Source organism: Ambystoma mexicanum, chromosome 6p, assembly GCF_040938575.1.
Source record: "Ambystoma mexicanum isolate Mex_15411 chromosome 6p, UKY_AmexF1_1, whole genome shotgun sequence".
Taxonomy (NCBI): Eukaryota; Metazoa; Chordata; class Amphibia; order Caudata; family Ambystomatidae; genus Ambystoma; species Ambystoma mexicanum.
In genome coordinates, this window is record NC_090935.1 from 1,545,501,964 (window position 1) to 1,545,522,954 (window position 20,991).

Genomic DNA, 20,991 nt, shown 5'->3' on the forward strand with positions numbered 1-20,991 from the left:
CCTTGACGGCTTATTTCAAAAATATAGTGCGAGTACTCACTGTGCAAAACCAATCTCTTAGTTTAAAATAATCTAATCCAAACTATTTTAGCCTATTAGAACTGCCTCCTAGAATCGTGTCATTCTGTCATCTTTAAAACTGAAAACTGTCATCTGTCATTCTGAGCTTTAAAATTTCAAATCCGAAAAACTACCTTTATTAAATCGACGGTATCTCCGGATCCGTTTGTGCTAGGAGCGAGTTTTAACTGTCATCTTAAAGCTAAGATCCTAAGCTTTCCAACGAGCCTAGAACCGACTTCAGTCCTTATAGTACCTCCGTAATCGCGCTCGACGCACGTGACAAAATTTGCCGCGATTTGACATTTTGCTCAATTTCAGCCACATGTAACTTTGCTGGAACTGCTAACATTCGTTTGCAACCTAATAACCATCCCTGAATCATTGTTAGGGCTGACCTGAACTGATTTAAAGTGTCTACCACTCACCCTGAACCTCCTACAGGGAATTAAAATCAATTTTAGCATCATTTCACTTCATTGCCACTACATTCAAAGCATTTTGGGCCTGTGTTTTAAAATCATACCTGTTTTTCTCTAAGCTTGCTAGGGGGGGGGGAACTGCATTTCGTATTGTATTTTGTTGAGATTCTTGAAGACGGTGTGCTCTCCTTCCATTTCTTACATTGCAAAGGGGGGGGGGGGTGAATTGCCAGAGAAAAAGTGATTATATTATCTTTTGCTAAATCATATCAAGTTATTTCTGTACTGCATTTTATTCATCATTGCATTGTCCTTGAAGCCATAAAAGCATTCTCAGCTACTTCATCCTCTCTATATCACTTCTAAGCCATCAAAAAGAGTGTACCACTGTAACATTATCCATTGTTGATCACTATCATCCTCACAAGTGTGCTATCAAATATTAATTTACTATAAAAGTGTGATAGATATATATTGTTTAATTTTCAAATAAACCTTTTAAATTTGCAAAACAAACCTACTTCTTGGCTCAGCGGTGTCGGAGGGATTCTGAGAGAGGGGTGTGATATAAGGGTTGTCATCCAGAGTACATGAACTGGACATACAAATATATCAATAAGGGTTTCCATCAGCATCCCAGACTAGGCATTGACTTAGCTGTAGTGTTGAATTGAATCCGCTTGCACAATACAATACTTCTTGTAAGTACACCACAGTGTAAAAGACATATGGGTAAGTCAAAACCACTGTGTAGTAATCTTTGTAATGTAATAGGTTATTTATAATGTGCTTAATACTCAGCGGTTTCTAAGCCTGACCTGGGGATCGAACCTGTGTTGCTCCACATGGTCTTGCTTCCAAGACGAGCGCGTTGCCCATGAGCCATTCTCCAGAGCCTAAATATTAAAAACTGAAAATACTTTTCAGAATGGCAGTATGCAATTCAAAGGTGAGTAATAACTTTTTAACAGTTGTAACTTATTCTATTTCATGAATAATTCAGTTACACTACCAACATTAGCAAGTAAGTACTTGCCAACACTTGTAATGCATTTCTTCACAATAGTCTTATGCTTTAGCAGTCCTACCCTAATCTAGACATGAGTGTTTTCTGAGGCAGAAGGGGACACTGATGGTGCAGTGGCCAACTGTAGGCAGAACAGGATAAGCCACAACTGTAGGTTAGTCCAAATTACAGAGGATTTCTCTTCTAGCAAGTAAGTACAATACTTTGGAGTTGCTTTTTAGAATAGTAGACACAATTCAAAGGTAAGTTAGAACTTGGCAATTACATTTTAGAATGGCAGTATGCAATTCAAAGGTAAGTAAGAACATGGAATTACTTGGTTTCAGATCCTTATGACAGAAACAACACCTGAGCAAGGTAAGTTACTTAGCAATATTTTCACAGAGCATAGGCTTTTTTGGAGTCCTTCCCTATCTAGTTCTGAGTCTCTTTCAGTGTCGGTTTGGAGGTTAAAAAGGCAGGCACAAGCTGTAGGAAAGGCAAGAGTTCATGTGGAATTATTCTGTAGCAGTTAAGAAACAGTTTGTGTGGGTAAATGGGTTCAGGGACTTCATAGAAGGCTTCCTGAATGTGTTCCAGCATTAGGCCTGGGCGAACATGGATGGGCGAACTTCCCAACTACACAAATTAGCCCCTAGCCACACAGGAGCAACACAACGACCCTAAGTAACCATTACCTAGAGTAGCACAGTACCTCAGCAGTTAGGAAGATGATGCAGACGGAGGACCTCAAAATGCAGCAGCTACAGGACCCGGTCACTGGATGCTTGGTCTTTGGATAAAAGAGAAGACACTGGAAGGGATTTTGCAGCAGCAGTCGAGTGGCTAGCAAAGGATTCCTCATTTCGTGTTGCGGCCCTGTGATTTTGGCTCCCTTTTCTGTCACACTCTGAGTCCTCAGACTCTTGACTCACCTGTTTGTTTCTTGGCGTTTTCTTGCTTGGGTTTGCAGATTTCCCCTTCTTTCTAGAAGTTCGGGATTTGTACAAGAAGGGGCGTGTCTCCTCCGTCGCCAGTATGCAGGCAGGTATCGTGTAGATGTAAGTTTGGGCTCTTGCCGAGGAAGGATACGATGGCCTGGAGCGTTCAGTGTTCCAGGAAGGATTCCAGGAAAGACCAGGTAACAATCCAGGAGGGAAGGCAACAATCCAGGAAGATATGAAAGATATTTGCACGGCTCCGAGAAGTGGAGATAGTGAGGAGCGGCACAGAACAACACACCGGGAAGGAAGGGAAGGCTAACCGCAAGGAAGCCAAACAATTAGGGTAGCGGACAATGGATGGAATCAGACTAGCAACATGCTGGTACGAACAGCACGAACAAGCTTAGCGCTGAGACGCGCAGAGCCGCGGGGGCGTGTCTGTTTTCAAGGAAGCAACAGTCATTACTGGGAGACTAGACCGTGTGTTTCCCCGCGGCGTCGGCCATGTTGGGTGTACAAGGGTTGCAATACTACGGTGTTTGAGGGACCATGTTGTCCATAAGGGGCGGAATCTGATCTGTGATTTATGACATTTTCAAGCCACCAGATGAAAAAGGGTTGTCATCTGAAAGATTCTCCTTGTTATCTCGGTCCAGCACTCTGGTGAGGGGACTTAAAGGAGTGGAATCTTGCCTCTGAAGGTCCAGAAGGAGTCCACCAAAGTATCAGAGAGATTGGCGGTTTGCAAACCAGGAAGGTCACAGTTAGTTGTGGGATAGCTCAAAATGCAGGTCTTCTGAAGACTAAATGGTCGCAGCAGTCCAAGGGAAGGAGACATCCTCCTCAGGTCTCCTCTGTTGCATGGAAGTAAGGGTCAGAAAAGCAGCGGTCAGTCAACAGGCATCTCTGGTCGCTGGAAGTAGCTACATGCATCTTCTTTTCTTCCTCACCAGATTCAGCTCCAGTGGTTGAATTGTCTTCAGCCTCAAGATCCAAGACAATTATCCAGGAACTCAACCAATCAGCACTAATGCTACATTCAAACCTTTAGGACAGCCAGCCTCCCAGTTGGAACTGGTTCTAGGCAAGCATGCCAGAAGACAAAGGACTGCAGAGCTCTGGACTCCTCCCTCGTTTTCTTTCTTCACAGACACTCTGGAGCCTCTGCTGGCTTTACAAAAGACAGAATTCAAACCAAGGGCTCCCCCACCCAGCATGGCAGAAGGACCAAGAAAGAACAAGCCCACAAGAAAGACTACAGCCACCATTTTGAGTCAATTGTGACCCTTCTGTGCATTACTGGGGCTGCGAACATAGCCTGCAGGTAAAAATCACACACAAGTTGGTAGAATAAGTCCACTGCTACCAGCCATTCATGTATGCTTGTGACTGAAACAGAAATGTTACAGGAGCAGGGAGAAAAAAGGGATACAGTGTAACCCCTCAGCACTTACTATAAGGTGGGGTGTGCTGATCTCACAATATACAAGGGATCAAAAGTGTCCCTCTACTCTTGGGAACACTAGTTCTCACAAGAAAAATAAAAGAACATACAAAGGGAAGCACAAGGGTCTCCCAGTCACACTGCACAGAGAGTGCTGTGTGTAGCAAAAGATGCCTATAAAAGTTGGAGGAAAACATGTCTCCAAAAATAAAGTATGGAGAGTCATAAAAATGACCCCCCCATAGCCATAGTAAAAGAAAGGGTGAGTGGGGGTGGGGGAGTTCCCACTCACCCAAGAACATGGAAAATATATCCACAAGTCCAGCAAAAAATGCTGAGGGGAGCATTCGCATAAAATAAAACATCTGACCTAACAAGGAGTACTGTGGCAGTTACAACAATGACAGTGAAATGGGAGCCCCCTTCAAAGCAGAGCATGGGAAAGGAAAGGGGTGGCCCTCTATTTCTATCCTAACACAAGGCACGGGTGGGAGGCCTTACCAAAATGGACACTGCGTCCTTTAAACCTACAAATGGACTTTTTTCACCAAAAAAAAGCTTTAAAAAAAGAGACATATGCATGTGTCTGGTACAGCAAAATGACCTGCGAAAGGGATATGTGAAATAAACTCTACATGTTTACCTGAAAGCGTGTATGCCACATTTGGATTGCCTGGACATAGTCACTCCAAGACATACCAAATGTGCAAATGCAAAGTGTGTGTTAATGAAGGTACACCACCCTCATTCCCCTTAATTCACATATCTTCGTGTGCACAATTTGGATGCACATGGTGTAATTTGCACACACACATATTTCGATATGCCCGGTTTCAATTTGCATTACCACCAAATTACAAATATTTCCCGCCACAAATGCATCTGCAGCCACAAAAAGGTATTCCTGAACTGGATACATTGAGAGGTAGTAGAATGAGTAGTTCTGGCTAGCAATACAATTCCTTTAAAACATATATTTATTTTTAAATGCCAAAGTAGGGCTTCATCTTTTATGTCAATAACCAGAAACACGCAGAGCTTGGTAATAAAGAAAGCCTTCAACAGGATTATTATTCAATTTGCAGGCAATGTTTTAAACAATATAACCTTAAAAAAGAATAGAACAAGAAGGAAATTATATTCCTGTAGTTTCCCTTCCTCTTCGTTCTTTAGTCAAAAATGAAATCAATTACAGAACACATTGATTTAAAAAGTGTTTTTCAGTCAAGGCGTGTCTCTTTACAGGAGTCACTATTTTGTATGCATCTTTTTATCTTTTCGGGAAAAACACAGAGGAGAGAAAAAAACAAAGGACGTTTTGTATCTGAGACCATATTATTTCTTTTGCATAACTTTTTTTGCTCATTTTCTATCGATTATCCTACAAAAATGGCACCTTAACTGACCCACAAATGTAATAGAATGGTTCTGTAATCGAGGGAGCAAAGGTTCCTGAAGAAAGCAAGAAAATAGCTAAATGTTGCTGAAACCAGCCGACATGATAGGGATTTCCAATATTAATCAGTGAGTGATACCCAAAAAAGGAAACACTTTAAATAAGTGTTTCTATTATTCATTCATGTTGACTAAAGAATAAAGAGGAAGGGAAAATGGATGAATGTAACTTCCTTCCGTTCTATTCATTTTTTGAATTCACATTAACACTTCATGGGTTACGTTTACTTTGTTGCTGTTAGCTACACACACGGTGCTTTAAAGTACGATTAGTTCTTCTATCCACTTTTTCGATAGGTGGCATACATTTGCACACTATGGACAGGACAACCCTTACTGTGTAGGGATAGGTTAGTACCTTTCTTTAGGGTTATGAGTCAGTGATGCACAACACGAGTCATTATAAGTGATTCTTGCTCCTATGTCGTACACTTGATAACTTCGAGTCGTTGAAAGAATCAGAGTACTAGAATGGCCTCATGTTGTTGTGTTAAACAATATAACCCATGTTGGTCACTTTGCCTGCACAATAAAAAGTACGTCTTGCTATCTAGAGTCAGACAAGAGTTAGTTCTGCAATTTTGGGCTATGTTGGTCCCGTATATGGTCAGCCGCCCCATTATATCACATCACAACCCTGTTCCAATAGATATGTTGGAATGGGTAGAAATTGTAAGAAATTATATGTAATGTATTCAACCATCTAATAAAAAATGTAAAGCAATACGCAAGCGCACAGTCAAAGTATATGTCAAAAGCATGGCTTGCTTGCTGGGACCAGATGTGGTGTGAGATAAATTTGTCAAAATTCCTAAAACTAACTTTCCCCCAAAGAAATCTATTAACTCATGATTCAGGGCCCACATATATGCCAAAGGAATTAATTCAGAACAAATAAATTGTTGGGACATTTTAAGCAAACCTGGAAATCCTCTAAAGATGGTTCAAATAACAGTGCTTCGATGTCCAAAACCACTTCTGTGAGGAACATTGGGAGATCTTCTTCGCTTTGCCCTGCCGGTGCAGCAGCCGCAACAATTACCTAAAAAGAGGCAGACATAATTCCAATCAGCAAATCACAAGCAGATCCTAAGTGGCGAAGGGTGTGTGGGGCAGGAGAACAGGAGAAACAAAGACTGTGCATAGAGTTCTAAGTCAAAGCCCTCGGCTACCAGCTATGACACCTATAAATGAGTGCAAGTTGAGGTTGCTCATTTGAATTAATAACTCCTTTTCACTTATAAGTAGCTATCACACATCAGAGTAAGTAGTCAAGGGCAGTAAATTGAACATACATACTAGCTATTTAATGTGTGCCTTTTGAACCATAATGCATCACAATCCTTATTTTATCTTGATTAGCGTTGAGAATATGTTTACGGGGCATTGATATTAACATATCTTATGACGATATGCAAACATCAAAAGCTGCGGTGGTGCAAGTTCCACCTACATTTCACCACCAATGTGAGTACACCCGGATGTTTCATGGCCATTTGATTCTTAATCAATGTTGACAGTGACAGCAAGACATGTTCATCTGGTTTGATTCCGAGCAAACACTGATGTGGAAGATTTTAGGACCACCAAATTACACCTCTAGACATTAGATAGCCATGACATCTGCTTCACACCTACATACACCAAATTCAAACCAACAGAGGTTGTGACAAATCAACCTATAATAAACCACTGTGCCCTTCAGTTCATCATAACCTTGGCTTCAAGTTAGGGCACTGGCAATTCTCTCATCTTTCTACTAGGAGATGTTTTGACATGCGTGAGGAACCAGGAATGAAAAACAGACAGAGAGAACTCATAGTTTTGGCTATAAACTTTTATTCAAAATCAAAAGGGTTGTGGAAATGCCTTACAATCCCTATGCTATGAGGCAACCAAAAACGAAGGGGTCTGTCTGTTCTCAAGATGTCCAAAGTAAAAAGACGTCCTGCGTCCGAAATCCTATCCTGGCCTTCACACTCTAAAAATTAACTCTAAAGTGTAAAGGATATGCTCTATGGAACTCAAGGTGCACAAATGTTCTAATCCAACAAAAAAGATATAACTCTAACCAAAAATGCTTCCAAGTGGACAATGCTAACATTTCCAGGGAATGGCTCACTTCCTCAGATTCCTGTTACCAATATACAAGTTTCTTGTAGCCCAAGAGGATGGCTTCTCCCTCTTGGCGCACACAGTTTTCAAGGAAATAGTTCCCTTCACCAGGTTCCTTTTTGCAAAACAAAGAATCATGTTTCAAACAGTTCAAGATCCTAGGCTATGCAACTTGCTAAGGATTCTCTTGTAATTTAACTCACACTTGATTTGGCCTTGTATACACCCCTGCCAGGACTTCCTTACAGTCTTTTACACATTTTAATTTCACCTGGTATTTCCTCCTACGAGGACTTCTAGACAATAATTCTCTTCACCGGACTTTCATATATTTTCATTACAATTCTCTTTTACCCATGAAACCATACCAGACCAATATTCAAGTATCATTTCTTGAATGGTTGTCTCTTCCATATATTGGGCTATTGCCCCTTCTCAAGTTCATTCACATTTACTTGTTTTTCTCTTTCTGCCCCTTTAAGATGCAGGTTCAATAACCAGTTTGTGCAATAGCTTATGGGTCTTTTAACTTCTTCACATAGTTCACTTTGCTCACTCGTGGTATAGCTTTGAGATTTATTAGTTTTTTTTCACATTCTTCACTTTGCTTACGGATGGCTACACACTTTCATGCGGCCCGGTAACCGTCTACGCTTCCCTGGGTTTACTGGGTGCTCCAAGTGTCTCTCATGTCTCTCTGCTTCTGTTTGCTTCGGTTGGGTTCAATGTGTGACTTGTCCTCTGCTGCGCTCGGTTTCTGCTGCCTCTCTCTCCTATGCAGAGTGTCCTCCACACTCGGTTCCTTCTCTTGCAGGGTGGATTAGCTTCGGTAGCGTCTTCTCCCCCAATGTTCCAGCCAGTGCTTGTGCAGTTAACAGAGCAGCTCAGTGTCTGAAGCTCTCTAATCGCTGTGGGCTGCATGGGTTTTAAACGTCCTGCTTTCAGCTGCATTTCTCCAATGAGGGAGCTTCCAGCTTTTCTCTGGCACACTGCTGATGCTGAGGGGTACACCCCCTTTGTGGGGGCCACAGCGGTATAGGGTTCCCCCAGCAATCCCCAGTTCTCCAAAAGATGTTGAGGGAAAAAGATTCCCCCTTCTCTCCTCTAGAACAGCAATACAAGGCCCCTTCTTCTGCAAAAAACGAATCCTGCAACTGTCACAATTCTTGAGTCTGTAATTGCTTCTATACTGGCTCTAACCAATAGGCTTTGGGGAAAGACTGAACTACTGGCAGTGGTTCTTACTAGGATTGATCATCATTCCTCCATACTTCTCCCTCGTCACAGTACTGATCTTATATTATAATTCCCATATGAGTCACTGGGGATCTTTTCTCGTCACAGTACTGTGAAAGGGATCTTCATTTAGGTGACTCCTAGCCTTCCTCGTCCGAGTATTTTTTAGGGGAATAGTAAGAAAAGTACAATTTATGAGCCTATTATGGAAGGGGCCATTCCCAGAGTTGTAGGAAGGGGACCCGGGCTCCTTGATTGGTGGGAATACTGTGTTCCATCTAGCGAACCCACTTTACTGCCATAACGGTTGTCACCCCCTTGTAGTCCTCCTTCAGGCAGCCACCCCCAGGGTTGGGATCAGGTAGAGGTTGCCCTTTCCTGGCCACATGGGGAGAGACTCTTCCAGGGAAGACAGTGGTGACATTGCTAGATTCATCAAACAAGTTATTGACTAGATTCTTTGATCAGTCCACATTGCATAAACTCATATTGTACAAGCATGTAATGAATAGGCAGCGATTTATTCATTTTAAAGGGGCAATTCAGTGGAAAATGTCATGCTGCGATTGAAAACCCAACTAGACAACATTTTGCAAGATTCTGAAATCCAATTATTGCGATTGATGCAGGCATGGGTCAAGAGTAGAGGAATTGTTTATTTTTTTCCCTAGAGAGTCACTTTGGTTTCATCAAACAGTGTTGGTTGTTGCTGTTTCAAGAGACAGTTGCTGCGAATACCATATTGTATTCCATACAATAAGGTCTCTGACCATCAGATTTTCATGAGGTGGAGGGCTGCTTTACCCACACAAGGCATTGTTAGAATTGGGCGATTATGTTTTTGGGACTGAGAGGCTGGAGTTGGATGTCTGCTGCTGCATTGTATTTATTCTCCTAAATTCAGTTTTTCAAGTAGGAAGCTAGGCCTTTCCCAGTCTAAGATGGAGGGGAATGCGTTCAATCTTGAAAGGGCCAAGTGTTCATCAGGCATTAGCACCCTGCGGTGGGGAGCCAGCCAATAAGGAAGACACGAACGTGGACTGAAACTGATCTCAGCCCGCGTTCCAAGCTGCCCAATAGTCAATTATCCTGCCTGCCATCTTCCCCCCACCCTCCGTTGCCTGTTTTCAATCCTCCCCTCCCCACTTACCTCATTGCGACAGTGGTGAGTTCCACTGCCGCAGCTGCTGCCGCTCCTTCCGCTTTGCCCTGTTTGGTCACCAGGGAAATGTAAGAGGGGCTCCATATGGAGCCTGGCCTTCCCATTCCATGTTGGCTATCTTTGTACAGTATTTTCTTTCCATGAATGGGGTGCCATGAGGCGATCCATTGACAGAAAGGAAATACTTAGAATTAGGCCTGTTCCAGCCCATGGAACAGGTTCTAATAGCCTTATGCACCTGTTACAAGGGCTGGAACGGGTATTAACGTCCCAGGCCCTCATTAAACTGCTTCTCTTAGCTTGGGCCCTTAACTCAGGCCCCGGGCCATTAACACCCGTTCCAGCCCTTGGAACGAGTGCTTAACACAGTGTAGAACACTGACTTACGTTCTACAACTGCCTTTCATTCAAGATGAGGACCAGGCTGGAGGTGCTTTCTCAGGCTCCTTTTCTTGTGGAACGTTGGGAAGAGAACAGTTAGGCTAATTACTGCACTAGGAAATATAAGTAGACGTCCAATTACAATATTTGTAAGTAAACTGTTTATTCTAGAATTGAACTGTGAAATAGGTGCTGAGAATCAGTCCTATTACGTGCCAACATAAACCTTGCAGCCCCTATAATGCATACAACGTCCTACTCTTAAATGTTCTTCAGAAGCAAGCTTTCATAATTTAAATACCAGAGAATTCATGCCAGAGAATGCTTCAAAGAGAATGCTTTTGAAATGTAGTCCTGCTCAACCACCCCCATGGGTGAAGAGGGCCACAGAGAATACAACATTCGGATCCACACTCCCTTCGCGGTAATTCAATGCTTCACCAATTGAGCTCATACTGGCTACCCCGAGGAGGGAACTCAGATAGTATAATCTCAGTGCTGTAAAGTCATCCTATATGAACATAAAATGGACTACTGTTTCGCAGCCTGTGTTACATAGTGGACAAATTCTATGTCAAGACCGAAGGCTCACATTATGCTTCTCTTTCTTTTATTGAACATAAGGAAGGAAGCTCAGCAGCAATTATTTTAAGCACCTGACTGTGGGCAAAACGTATGCATAACAAAGGTGCAATAAAATATCCATGAACAAAGAAATTAAAACATGAGGAAAAACAAACTCCAGTCCATGTAACAGTCTCTGGAAGAAAGGAACTGCATTTCCCAGAAGGCTAGTCAGAGTTCATAGTAGGTCACAGAACATGTGACCTCAGTCCTCCAATAAGCATGTAGCTGTCCCTCCAAAGGGCCCCCAACATGATGTAACTTCCTCTTTCTTTGCTGCTCACAGCAAGAGATAAGTGCATTTTCATGTTCTTGGATATCCTTATACTGCATTCAATGAATAATATATCTTTTTGCTTGATGTTACCTTAAACATCTGTCTTGTTGTTAGGTTCTGTCTTTAGGTGTAAGGATGTATGCTGGAGAGAGTAGGTGTGAGTGTTTATTCAAATAATTGGTTTGGCCTTAACTCAATGATACACAGTAAAGAGAGCTTCCCAAGTCAAGATGGTGACTTTCAGCAAGATTTGCAACAAGCTATCTAATTGAATGGAGTGAATGAAAGGCAGGCAGTGACCATTCTAAACTGCCTTTCATTGTCAGCAGCCCATCTGAGAGGTCCTATGTTATTGAGTTTCTGTTAAAATTATAATAGGTTTGGGCCTTAAGGGTAATCTTTGAAGTAAGAGGAGCAGGAAGGAACCAGGAAGACTTCATGAGCTAAAGAACATTTACAATATTCAATAAGAAGGAAAAAGCTAAGTAAACTAATTTGGTTCTTTTTAGAAATCTTAGTTAGTAGCATGAAAATCTGAAAAAAGTTTTCCTACGGGAAAGGGTCTATATAATGTACCGGGGATTCCCAGCCTGACGACGGGGAATATTCTAAGCATGTGAATCCATGAAAGATCCAATGTTGGAGAAATTCAATTGCTTGCCTGAAGTACTCAAAGTTGCTAAGCAACAATTTGTATCGTTTGGAGCGTGAAAGACTTCATTGTGTACGAGCGAGAGACTAGGCGGACGCAGATATTATTTGAGGGTCTTATCTTATAAGAAAAAGCCTGACGTGGAGTCAACGCGACGCTTAGGAATATTCCATTAACTGCGCAAGTGTTAATGGCCAGTAGGGAATTACGGCGGTGAACTTTGTAGGAATTTCTCTGTGGAGGGCGTGTTATTGTCAAGATTGCAAAAGTGTCGTTTAGTCAACGAACATTGTTAAAGTTATGACAAGCAGAAAATAAATATGATGCGCGCGTGCGCGAAGTTACATTCACTAACATTTACTAATATTTAAATTTCCATTGCGTTTAGAAACTATTGCGCATGCGCGGAGTCAAATACTTTTCTAATCCAACTTCTAATATGAAGGACACGCATGCGCGGAAGTCTTTGAACAAAACACCAAGGCAAACCTTTCTGCACATGCGCTGTATTTCGGCAAGGGAACACATGCGCAGAGGTTTATGAGGCAAAAACTCTCTACACATGCACAGATTTTAGACAAGGAAAACTTCCGTATTAAATGGTATGCATGTTTGGAAATTCCGATAATCGGAACATAAACTCTGCAAGAATTTAAAAGTTAACATTTAAAAAAAAGAAGAGAAGACTTCACTGTCAGCTGTTTCAAGTCCACTTGAAACCGGGATCTGAAACAGAGTTCTTCTTCCCAAGCTGTGACTTCATTCCTGGAGCCAGTTGATAAGTAAAGGTGTTTTCCTCTGGGCACTCAGAAGAGGAAGGCCAGGTTGAGAATCCTCAGCACGGAACCTGGTATTTTGTTATTTTATCCCATTTCCCCTTTTCCCTTTTCCCTTTGAGGTGTACCCATCTTAGCTGTTATCTATTCAGTTTAGAGGGATACATTTCTGGGGGATTATGGGGGTTCAGCAGCTTCCACGGACCTCGTTCACAATCAAGCCTTGACACTTGTTGAATCTGTAAAGTTTTCTTAGCATTTATTGTTCGTTATGATTTTCTTTACATTTGTTTCTAAGGTGAGGACCGCGTAGCACGCATCCTCTTTCTGCATTTGTTGTTCACTGTCTCTGACACCAGCTGTTTCTTGCTGGCATTGGAGAACGTTGGGGAAGTTCGGAGCCTTCGCGAGTGGCTCCATTGTTTATTTCTTTCATATCCACTACTGCCGACGTTTGCGTATGCGTTTGCGCATGCTTCCCTGACTCAGTGCAGGCTTCCTGAGGCTTGCGGAGGCCGCGCAGAGTTTCTCTGTGACCGCAGTGATGCCCGCAGCCACAAAAGCGAGCACCTTTGCTCCTGGTCCTTTCTTCAGCGGCTCGGCGCTCACGCAACGTATTTCCGTTGTGTTTCTTAACAGATTTTACAAGCCTGAGCGCCGGCAGCTACTTTCAGAGACATTTAAGCTAATTTAAGCTAATTTTACCTGATTTGCAGAAGAGAAGAATGAAAAGAAAAATGTGAAAGAAACAGATCCTCTTCATTAAACTGCAGTGGGCTGGAAGAAAAGAAAAAGAGAAGAATGGTGTATTTATCATTATGGCAGCCCAGTACACCCCTCAGGCAGACCAAGGTTGGTCAGAGTATGAGCATGCTTACCAAATTGACGAAGTGGCTATGGCAGACAGCTGGAAGAAGGTACTGGGATCCTCCGTAGAAACCAGCATCAAGAAGGCTGTTTCTGAAATGCTCTTGCCCATCCAGCAGTGCCTAGACCGTATGGAAGAGCACTTGCAGAAAACGCCTCTGCTAGGGAGGAAGACGAGACAAAAAAGAAAGCACCTTTCTGATGGGGGATGTATTCCAGCTCGTATGAGTAAAGACTCTCTGACCCCCCCCCCAAGCCAGCCAGAACAAGCTGCTGTTTCAGACGCCTTCTCCAGGCTTAAGAAAGCCTTTCTGACTAGGAAGGGGGCCCTTTCCAACAATAGACCCTCTAGGAGGAAGAGAATAGGGGTGCCAGACCCTCCAGCCCGGAAGAATACCAGCAAGGCACAGATGACAAGCAGGATAAGGGGGATTATATCAATGAGGATCAGACCCCCATCTCTTCGGATGAAGTGGATCAGACCATAGGGTCAAGACCCTCTACCTCGGAGAATGCGGCAGCCCCCATTCCCAAGAAGACAGCCGGTGAACATTCTTCTTTAAAGGGCATGTTTACGCAGGAGGATTTGGAACACCCCAGGTCTACTGACTGGGAACCGTCGTTGGGAGCCACTGAATACATCAAGACCAGGCTGCATAGGCCCCTGGATAAAGAAGTTAGAGTCAGGCTCAGATCAGAATACCCTCGCCCAGAGATTCCGGGGAAGGTGGCTCTGACTCCTGAACTCGACTCCAAGATGATTACCTTCCTAGGGAAGAACATCAAAGATCCCAGGAAAGGCATTGATCATACCTAGAGATCCTGCCAGGACAGGGTCCTGGACATTACTGGACCCCTGGCGAAAATAATGGACCTGGCCGAAACAGCTATTGATACAGGCCATTCGATTGACCCAATAATTCTTTCAGGTTGGACCCAGAGAGCACTCTGCTTGCTTGGGAACGCCAACTGTGCCATATCCGCTGAATGCAGGAAAGGCATCCTTCTAAAAATAGATTCCAAGCTGGGAGAGTTGGCAGACACCGAATTCGGACCAGCAGATCAGGGTCTGCTATTCGGGACCCATTCATGAAAGAGATGTCCAAATTTGTTGGCACCTTCACCGCCTTAGACAAGGCTCAGGCTTCCATTAGAAGGGCCTTCACCACCAAGATTTTTTCACAGGCCGGACGAGGTAGGGGTCGCTCCTCCGGCCGATATTTATTTGATAGAAGACCTCAACATTCCAGAGACCAGCACAATGCCTGGCAAGACCGCTCGGAAACCTTCTTCCCATCAAGAGGGCGAGGAAGAGGTTGTGGCTGCAGAAGAGCCACAAGATATCCAGCCCAACAACAACCAACAGGTCAGTGTAATCATAACAGCGCCAGCACCGCAGACACCCATAGGAGGTAAGATAGCTCTCTTTGCACGAGCATGGGATTCCTTATCAGGAGACGCCTGGGTCAGGGCCACACCGCGAGGCTTGCGTCTAGAATTCTTTGCTCGACCCTTCCAAGCAAATCAGCCCGCCCAAATAATAATGTCTGAAGCAGACATGGCAGCGCTAGACAGCGAAGTACTCAGCCTACATCAGAAACTGACAATTCTGCCTTTGCTCAAGCCAGGGCGGCTTCTTCAGTCCTATATTTTTGGTTCGCAGGAAGCAAAAAGTACGCCCAGTGATAATTCTCAGGGCTCTGAACGATTTCACAGTCTACCCCCATTTCAAGATGGAAGGGATACACATGCTCAGAGACATCTTGCGACCAGGCGACTGGCTCATTCGCCTGGACCTCAAGGACGTTTACCTGGCAGTGCCCATAAACCAGGCACACATAAGTTACCCGAGGATCTCCTTGAAGAACCAGGTTTGTTAATGTACGAGCTTGCCCTTCAGGCTCTCCTCGGCCCCTTGGGCATTTACCAAGCTTCTAAGGCCGGTAGTAGCTCATCTAAGAGAGCATGATATCAGACTAATAATCTACCTAGACAACATCATCTTCATGGCTCAATCTCAAGCTCTAGTAGAACAGCAGGCCAGACTCGCCATAGATCTATTACACAGTCTCGGTTTCCTCATAAATTGGGAGAAATCGATTCTCTGCCCATCCAGGAACCTAGAATTTCTAGGGTTTGTAGTGGATACACAGATCTCACAGCTCTATCTCCCTGCGGCCAAGATACATTCCACACATCGGGAGATTTGCAGGCTTCTTCAGATGAATGTCATATCCCTCCGAGAGCTAGTGAGAGTAATAGGGCTCCTATCCTCTTCCATTTAAGCAATATTTCCAGGCCCTCTTCACTACCGAGAATTACAGAGACGGAAAGGTCAGCACTTGCGGCGCAGCCTTTCCCACTCTCAACATCTGACATTCTCGCCTCAGGTGAGAACGGAACTCATCTGGTGGCTCACGCACATGCAAGCCTGGAACGGCAAAGCCATCTTTGGGTCCACCCCGCAGATAGTCATCGAGTCAGACGCTAGCTGCTCCGGTTGGGGAGCAAGATGCAGCACAGTAGCCACAGGAGGAACTTGGTCTCCCCAGGAGCTGGAAATGCACATAAACTGTCTGGAGTTCCTCGTGGGCTCTCGCAGTGCGGTCATTTGCCAGAGACAGAGTGAGTTGTTGTATTTTGCTGAAAATGGACAACATTTCTGCAGTAAGATACATCAATCATCTGGCTGGCACCAAATCAAGACCTCTAGCGGAGCAAGCCAAAGACTTTTGGCATTTCTGCCTGGAACACCGGATCTCCATCACAGCAAGTATCTCCCAGGGCTGATGCACGTGGTGGTGGACTGGCACTCCCGCCATTCCACCGACTACAGCGACTGGAGGCTCAACAGAGACATCTTCCTCCGCCTCTAACGTATATGGGGCCCCATGTCCAAGGACCTATTTGCCTCATGCCTCAACACTCAGCTCCCAGAGTTTTATAGCTGGAGACTGGATCCAGCTATTGCCGCAACAGATGCATTTCTACAGCATTGGACGGAAGGGATCCTTTACGCCTTTCCCCCCTTCACCATGATAGCGAGGAACCTGGCGAAGGCCCGTCAGGAGCAAACAGAGATGGTCCTCATAGCCCCGGTCTGGACATCTCAGACCTGGTATCCATTTCTTCTGGAACTTTCCTCGGATTTTCCAATCCTTCTACCCAAATTCCAGATCTGCTGTTGGCTCCGACAGGGCAACGTCACCCCCTTCTCCTCAGTGGGTCGCTGAGCCTAGCAGCCTGGAGGATTTCAGGGCAAGATGGAGAGTTCCAGGGATATCACTGAAATCTTTTATCATTTATTGTGCACTGGCCAAATTTATTAACTTTTAGCACATTAACCAACAACATATATACAAATAGAAAAAGATAATATACACAATCCAATCACATTTACAAATATTCAATCGTAACTCAAATGTAAAAAAAACATTTTAGATAAAATAGAACATAACTCTCCAAATGAGAGGGGGAAAAAAAGTAAACAGAAAAAGAATGCCACCAGATAAAATAAAACATAGAAAACACTTCATACATTGCATAACATGAAAAGAAGACTTCCTAAAATGTCTTAATCTCCTCCTTTTTTCCCCTCTCCGTATGTTTGTCAAATTATCACCAATTTAAGTTCCTTCAAAATTCTAACAACCTCTGCAGACAAGAAGATCTCATTACCCGATGATAGTCTACACCAGAATTCCTCAGTGTTTAACCAGCGTGCATCATGAACAAACCTAGCAAGTCTTTCAACCCTCACGTCCCAAATACCGGAACAGCTAGATAGGTGTTTGATTGATTGACATTCTTCATTGTCACACTTATCGCAGACGGGATTAATGGTCCCTTTGTATCTCAAGAGTGGGCAGTAAATTTAACCGAAATCTCAAAAAGGAAGATCTCATAGATGGGTCAGGTGATTTTTTTTAAATAGGCAGGCAAGACTGACAGTCGTTTACCCAACACTGTAAAGGATGCTGAGATCTTGGCCTTCTTCATACCGTCTGTCGTGCCTACCCAATCCCATCGTTTCATCTGTTCCTTGACTTTGGTGGGATTTTGAACGAAGATATCAACACAACACTCAGACGTGGTCAATATTTCAGTGCATTTCTGCTTGAAATTTACCAGGAACCCATTGTTCTCAAGCTGCATTGAAAGAGCCACATCCTAATACAGGGAACTCTTCAGAGGATCTAAGGTAAGTCTGTAGCGGGAAATCCATTTCCACTCCATCCACAATCTAAGAGAATGGAGACCAAGTTCAAATCTGAGGCAGACTATTGGGACACAGTTGGGGAGACCTAAAGTTCGCTTCCACAGTTTAGCCTCTATTACATCCCATGCTACATCCATAGCTATTGGATTATAGTCCAAACCAAACAGTATTATCGGAACCACCTTTCCTATATAGAATCTTACAAGCAGGAGTAAAGAGAATTTGCAAAATTTGGATTTTATTCTTTTCATCTGTGCTCCCAGCTTTATTACATTTGAGTCAATAGATAGAAGAAGACTACTTTTAGATGGAAATGATTCAATTGAGGCTCCCAAATAATTCAGTTTGAACACAATCTGTATGGGTAAGTGGTCCAGGTTCCAGGTGTAGGACTTAACTACCTTTCTCGGATGTTTGAATATTAGTAACCTGGACTTTGTAGGGTTAATGGATACATTATTATCCCGAGCATAGATCTCTAAGGCGGACAAGAGACGTTGCAGCCCAACCTGGGAATGATCTATAACTAAAACGTCATCCGCATAGGCTAACCAGTTGAATTTTTTGTTTCCAATACAGGGTGCTGTTAGACCTATCTCCTGTAGCCAGCTAGGTAGATCAGCCATTAAAATAATGAATAGAAGGGGAGCTATCAGGCATCCCTGACGCACTCCTCTCTCAATCTTAATAGGGCTTGATAGTAATCCAGATCTGGAAAGCCTCACACGCATTTAATTATCGTGATGTATCTCTCTCAAGATCGATAGTAGGTTAGGAGGGACCCCCCAGGCATCTAATTTCTTCCACAGTAAATTCCTGTTGATTTCATCAAACGCTGTCAAAGGTCAATCCACGCCCCAAAGCGGGGGAAGCCACCCTTCTTAAGAGAATTTGCGCTTAGGCAGCTGAGAACTAGGCCATTAAGAGAAGTTGACAATCCCTTCCTGAAACCTGTTTACTTCCTGGGTATTATTCCATTAGATTTAGCCCAAGACTCCAACTCCCCCAAAATTAGGCCGACAAAGATTTTATTGTCGACATCTAGGAGGGAGATTGGATGATAATTTGAGGCCAGTAATCGATCCCCCTTCTTATAGATTGGTATAACTTTGGACTGCTTCCACGTTTTTGGGAACTTCTCCAAGGAAATTATATTGTCAGTTGTTTTCAAACCCGCGCCCAGGTTGGTGGGTTCATTTTGAGAATTGAATTACTAAGGCCATTTGGGCCCACAGCTCTGGAGGAGGATGATGATGATTTCCTTATTAACATTTCAAGGTCTGAGCTAGTAAACACGAAAGACCACTTATATGTAATTTTTAACTCAGAGGTTGATGCCTCGACAGATCCATAAACCTCAGAGAAGTGATTGATCCAGACCTGTTCCTGAACAATGGTGTCCTGTTTCTGATCATGAGAGTCACTATTAGATCCAACCATAGTCCAGAAATTCGTGGAATTTCTTAGACTCAGAGCATGGAGCATTCTTTCTCTGTCTTGCTGAAATACAAGATACCTATGTGAACGGAACCAATTTCTATAATTGTTTTTGAGAGCTCTGAGACCTTCTCTATAGGACTCTGGATCACAGTGGGTTCTTCTTAACACCTTCCTTTGCTGCCTCAAGCTTTTCTTTTGTTCCACAATTTGTGCATTAAAGGTATGTTTATGGACCCTATGTGGTTTCTGAAGCTTACCAACTGATGAAGCCAAACTTGCGAGAAACGGGAGAAAGCTCACCGGGTCACATAGACCCGACAATTGTTGGTCAGAGAGTTGATCTACCATAACATTCAGTTTGTGATTGAGTAATTTCCCCCCTCTTTCAAATTTCCAGATGGTACTCCCTGCCTGATTGGATGACAGCTTATGGTCAAAAACAGGAACAGCTAAGACACCTTCAAAGCACAGGATCGCCACTAACATTGCATGATCATCGACATTACCCTCCCCTATTTGAAATCTCAGACAACTTTCAAAAATGCTTCTCGAGGCAAATAGATAATCTATCGTTGAAAAAGATGTTCCCCTGTGTCAAGTCGGTGCATTCAGGATATCCCCCCATACGTTACAATTAAACAAACAGAGATCCCAGCCTTCCATAAAATCTACCCATGTCATACCATTACTACTTTTAGGATGAACATTTCCTGTAGATAGGTCATTTGTAGGTATACACTGGGAGTTTAGATCTCCGGCAACAATGATTTCATCTGCTGGGTATTTGGAGACAGACTCAACTAGACAGTCTGAAAGAGATTGCAGGTACTCGTTTAAAGGACAAGCACGGGGGTTCCAATAGACATTTACAACGATCCAAACTGAGGCAAATTTACAGCCTCTTTTCCTTACCCTTACTATTAGAATGACCTGACTTTCATTAGATAGTATGCTGGTGGTATTAAAGGCATCATTGTTATAAGCAATAAACAGACCCCCAGTTGGTCTACCACCCGCCAAGCCCTGTGCCAACTGTTGGAAAATAGAGAACCCATTACTCCCCACTAGACAGGTTAACCAGGTCTCCTGAAACAAAATTAAATCATAGGTCTTGAATATTTAAATTTTCCTAGGCTCTTGAGAAAAGGAGGCATATCCTATGGTATTCCATGAAAGTACACTAATCTGGGACTTTACTAGAGCTTCTGCTGAGACATGCCCATTTTCACAAAGACTTGCAAGTTTATCTCAGGAACAGCATAGCCAATGATCGTTCCTGAGTCTGGAGATTCCTCAGTGGTCCAGTTGATGCTACAGGACAGACCTGTGAGATCCTCAGTCCCCTTTAATCCCAAGCCTCAACCTTCCCCAGAATTAGATCCAATCCCAATCTCAATTTTAACACTACTTCAGCAGTGTTGGTGTCGGAACCAAAAGGGAAGCTCACAACCTCAATATCTGCTGTTGAAAAATATTTAAGAGCTGAAATTGTCTTAATTTCTGACAAGATCGATTTAACAGTGGCCCATTTTGCATAGCTGGCGATTTTCTTGAGAGAAGACTTTTAAATCTGTTGCATGTACCTGTGGGTTTGATTTCTTCTGCGGAACCACCCTGGGATTGCTGTTGAAAAAAGGTGCTCTTGCTGTTTTATTTAGACCACTCCCATTTACTGTTCAAGCCACACCCTGTTGCTCTTGTGGATTATTTTCAATCCTTGGACAGGGGAGACCTTCATCACAACAGTTATTAGCTTCCCCTGTGTTGCATCGTCCCTCTTTATTGGTCACTATGGGCACTATTCCCGACATTTCAGAGTCTCCAATTTTAGTCTTTTTCAGAAAAATGGGAGCAATTTTTACCAGGGGATTTGCAGGTTTTGCTTTTTTTTTTGGCTAGTAGGAAGATAGG

At 43.4% G+C, this 20,991-nt stretch overlaps 1 protein-coding gene across 1 annotated transcript in view; it reads right to left on the reverse strand.

The window, feature by feature from the left end:
• The window catches only part of DNAH6 (dynein axonemal heavy chain 6), a 3,423,448-nt gene that overhangs the window by 2,514,335 nt on the left and 888,122 nt on the right, over positions 1–20,991 (reverse strand). The window contains exon 10 of the mRNA XM_069626424.1: positions 6,254–6,373. Coding sequence (XP_069482525.1) covers positions 6,254–6,373 — 120 coding nt within the window. The remainder of the gene's footprint in view (positions 1–6,253; positions 6,374–20,991) is intronic.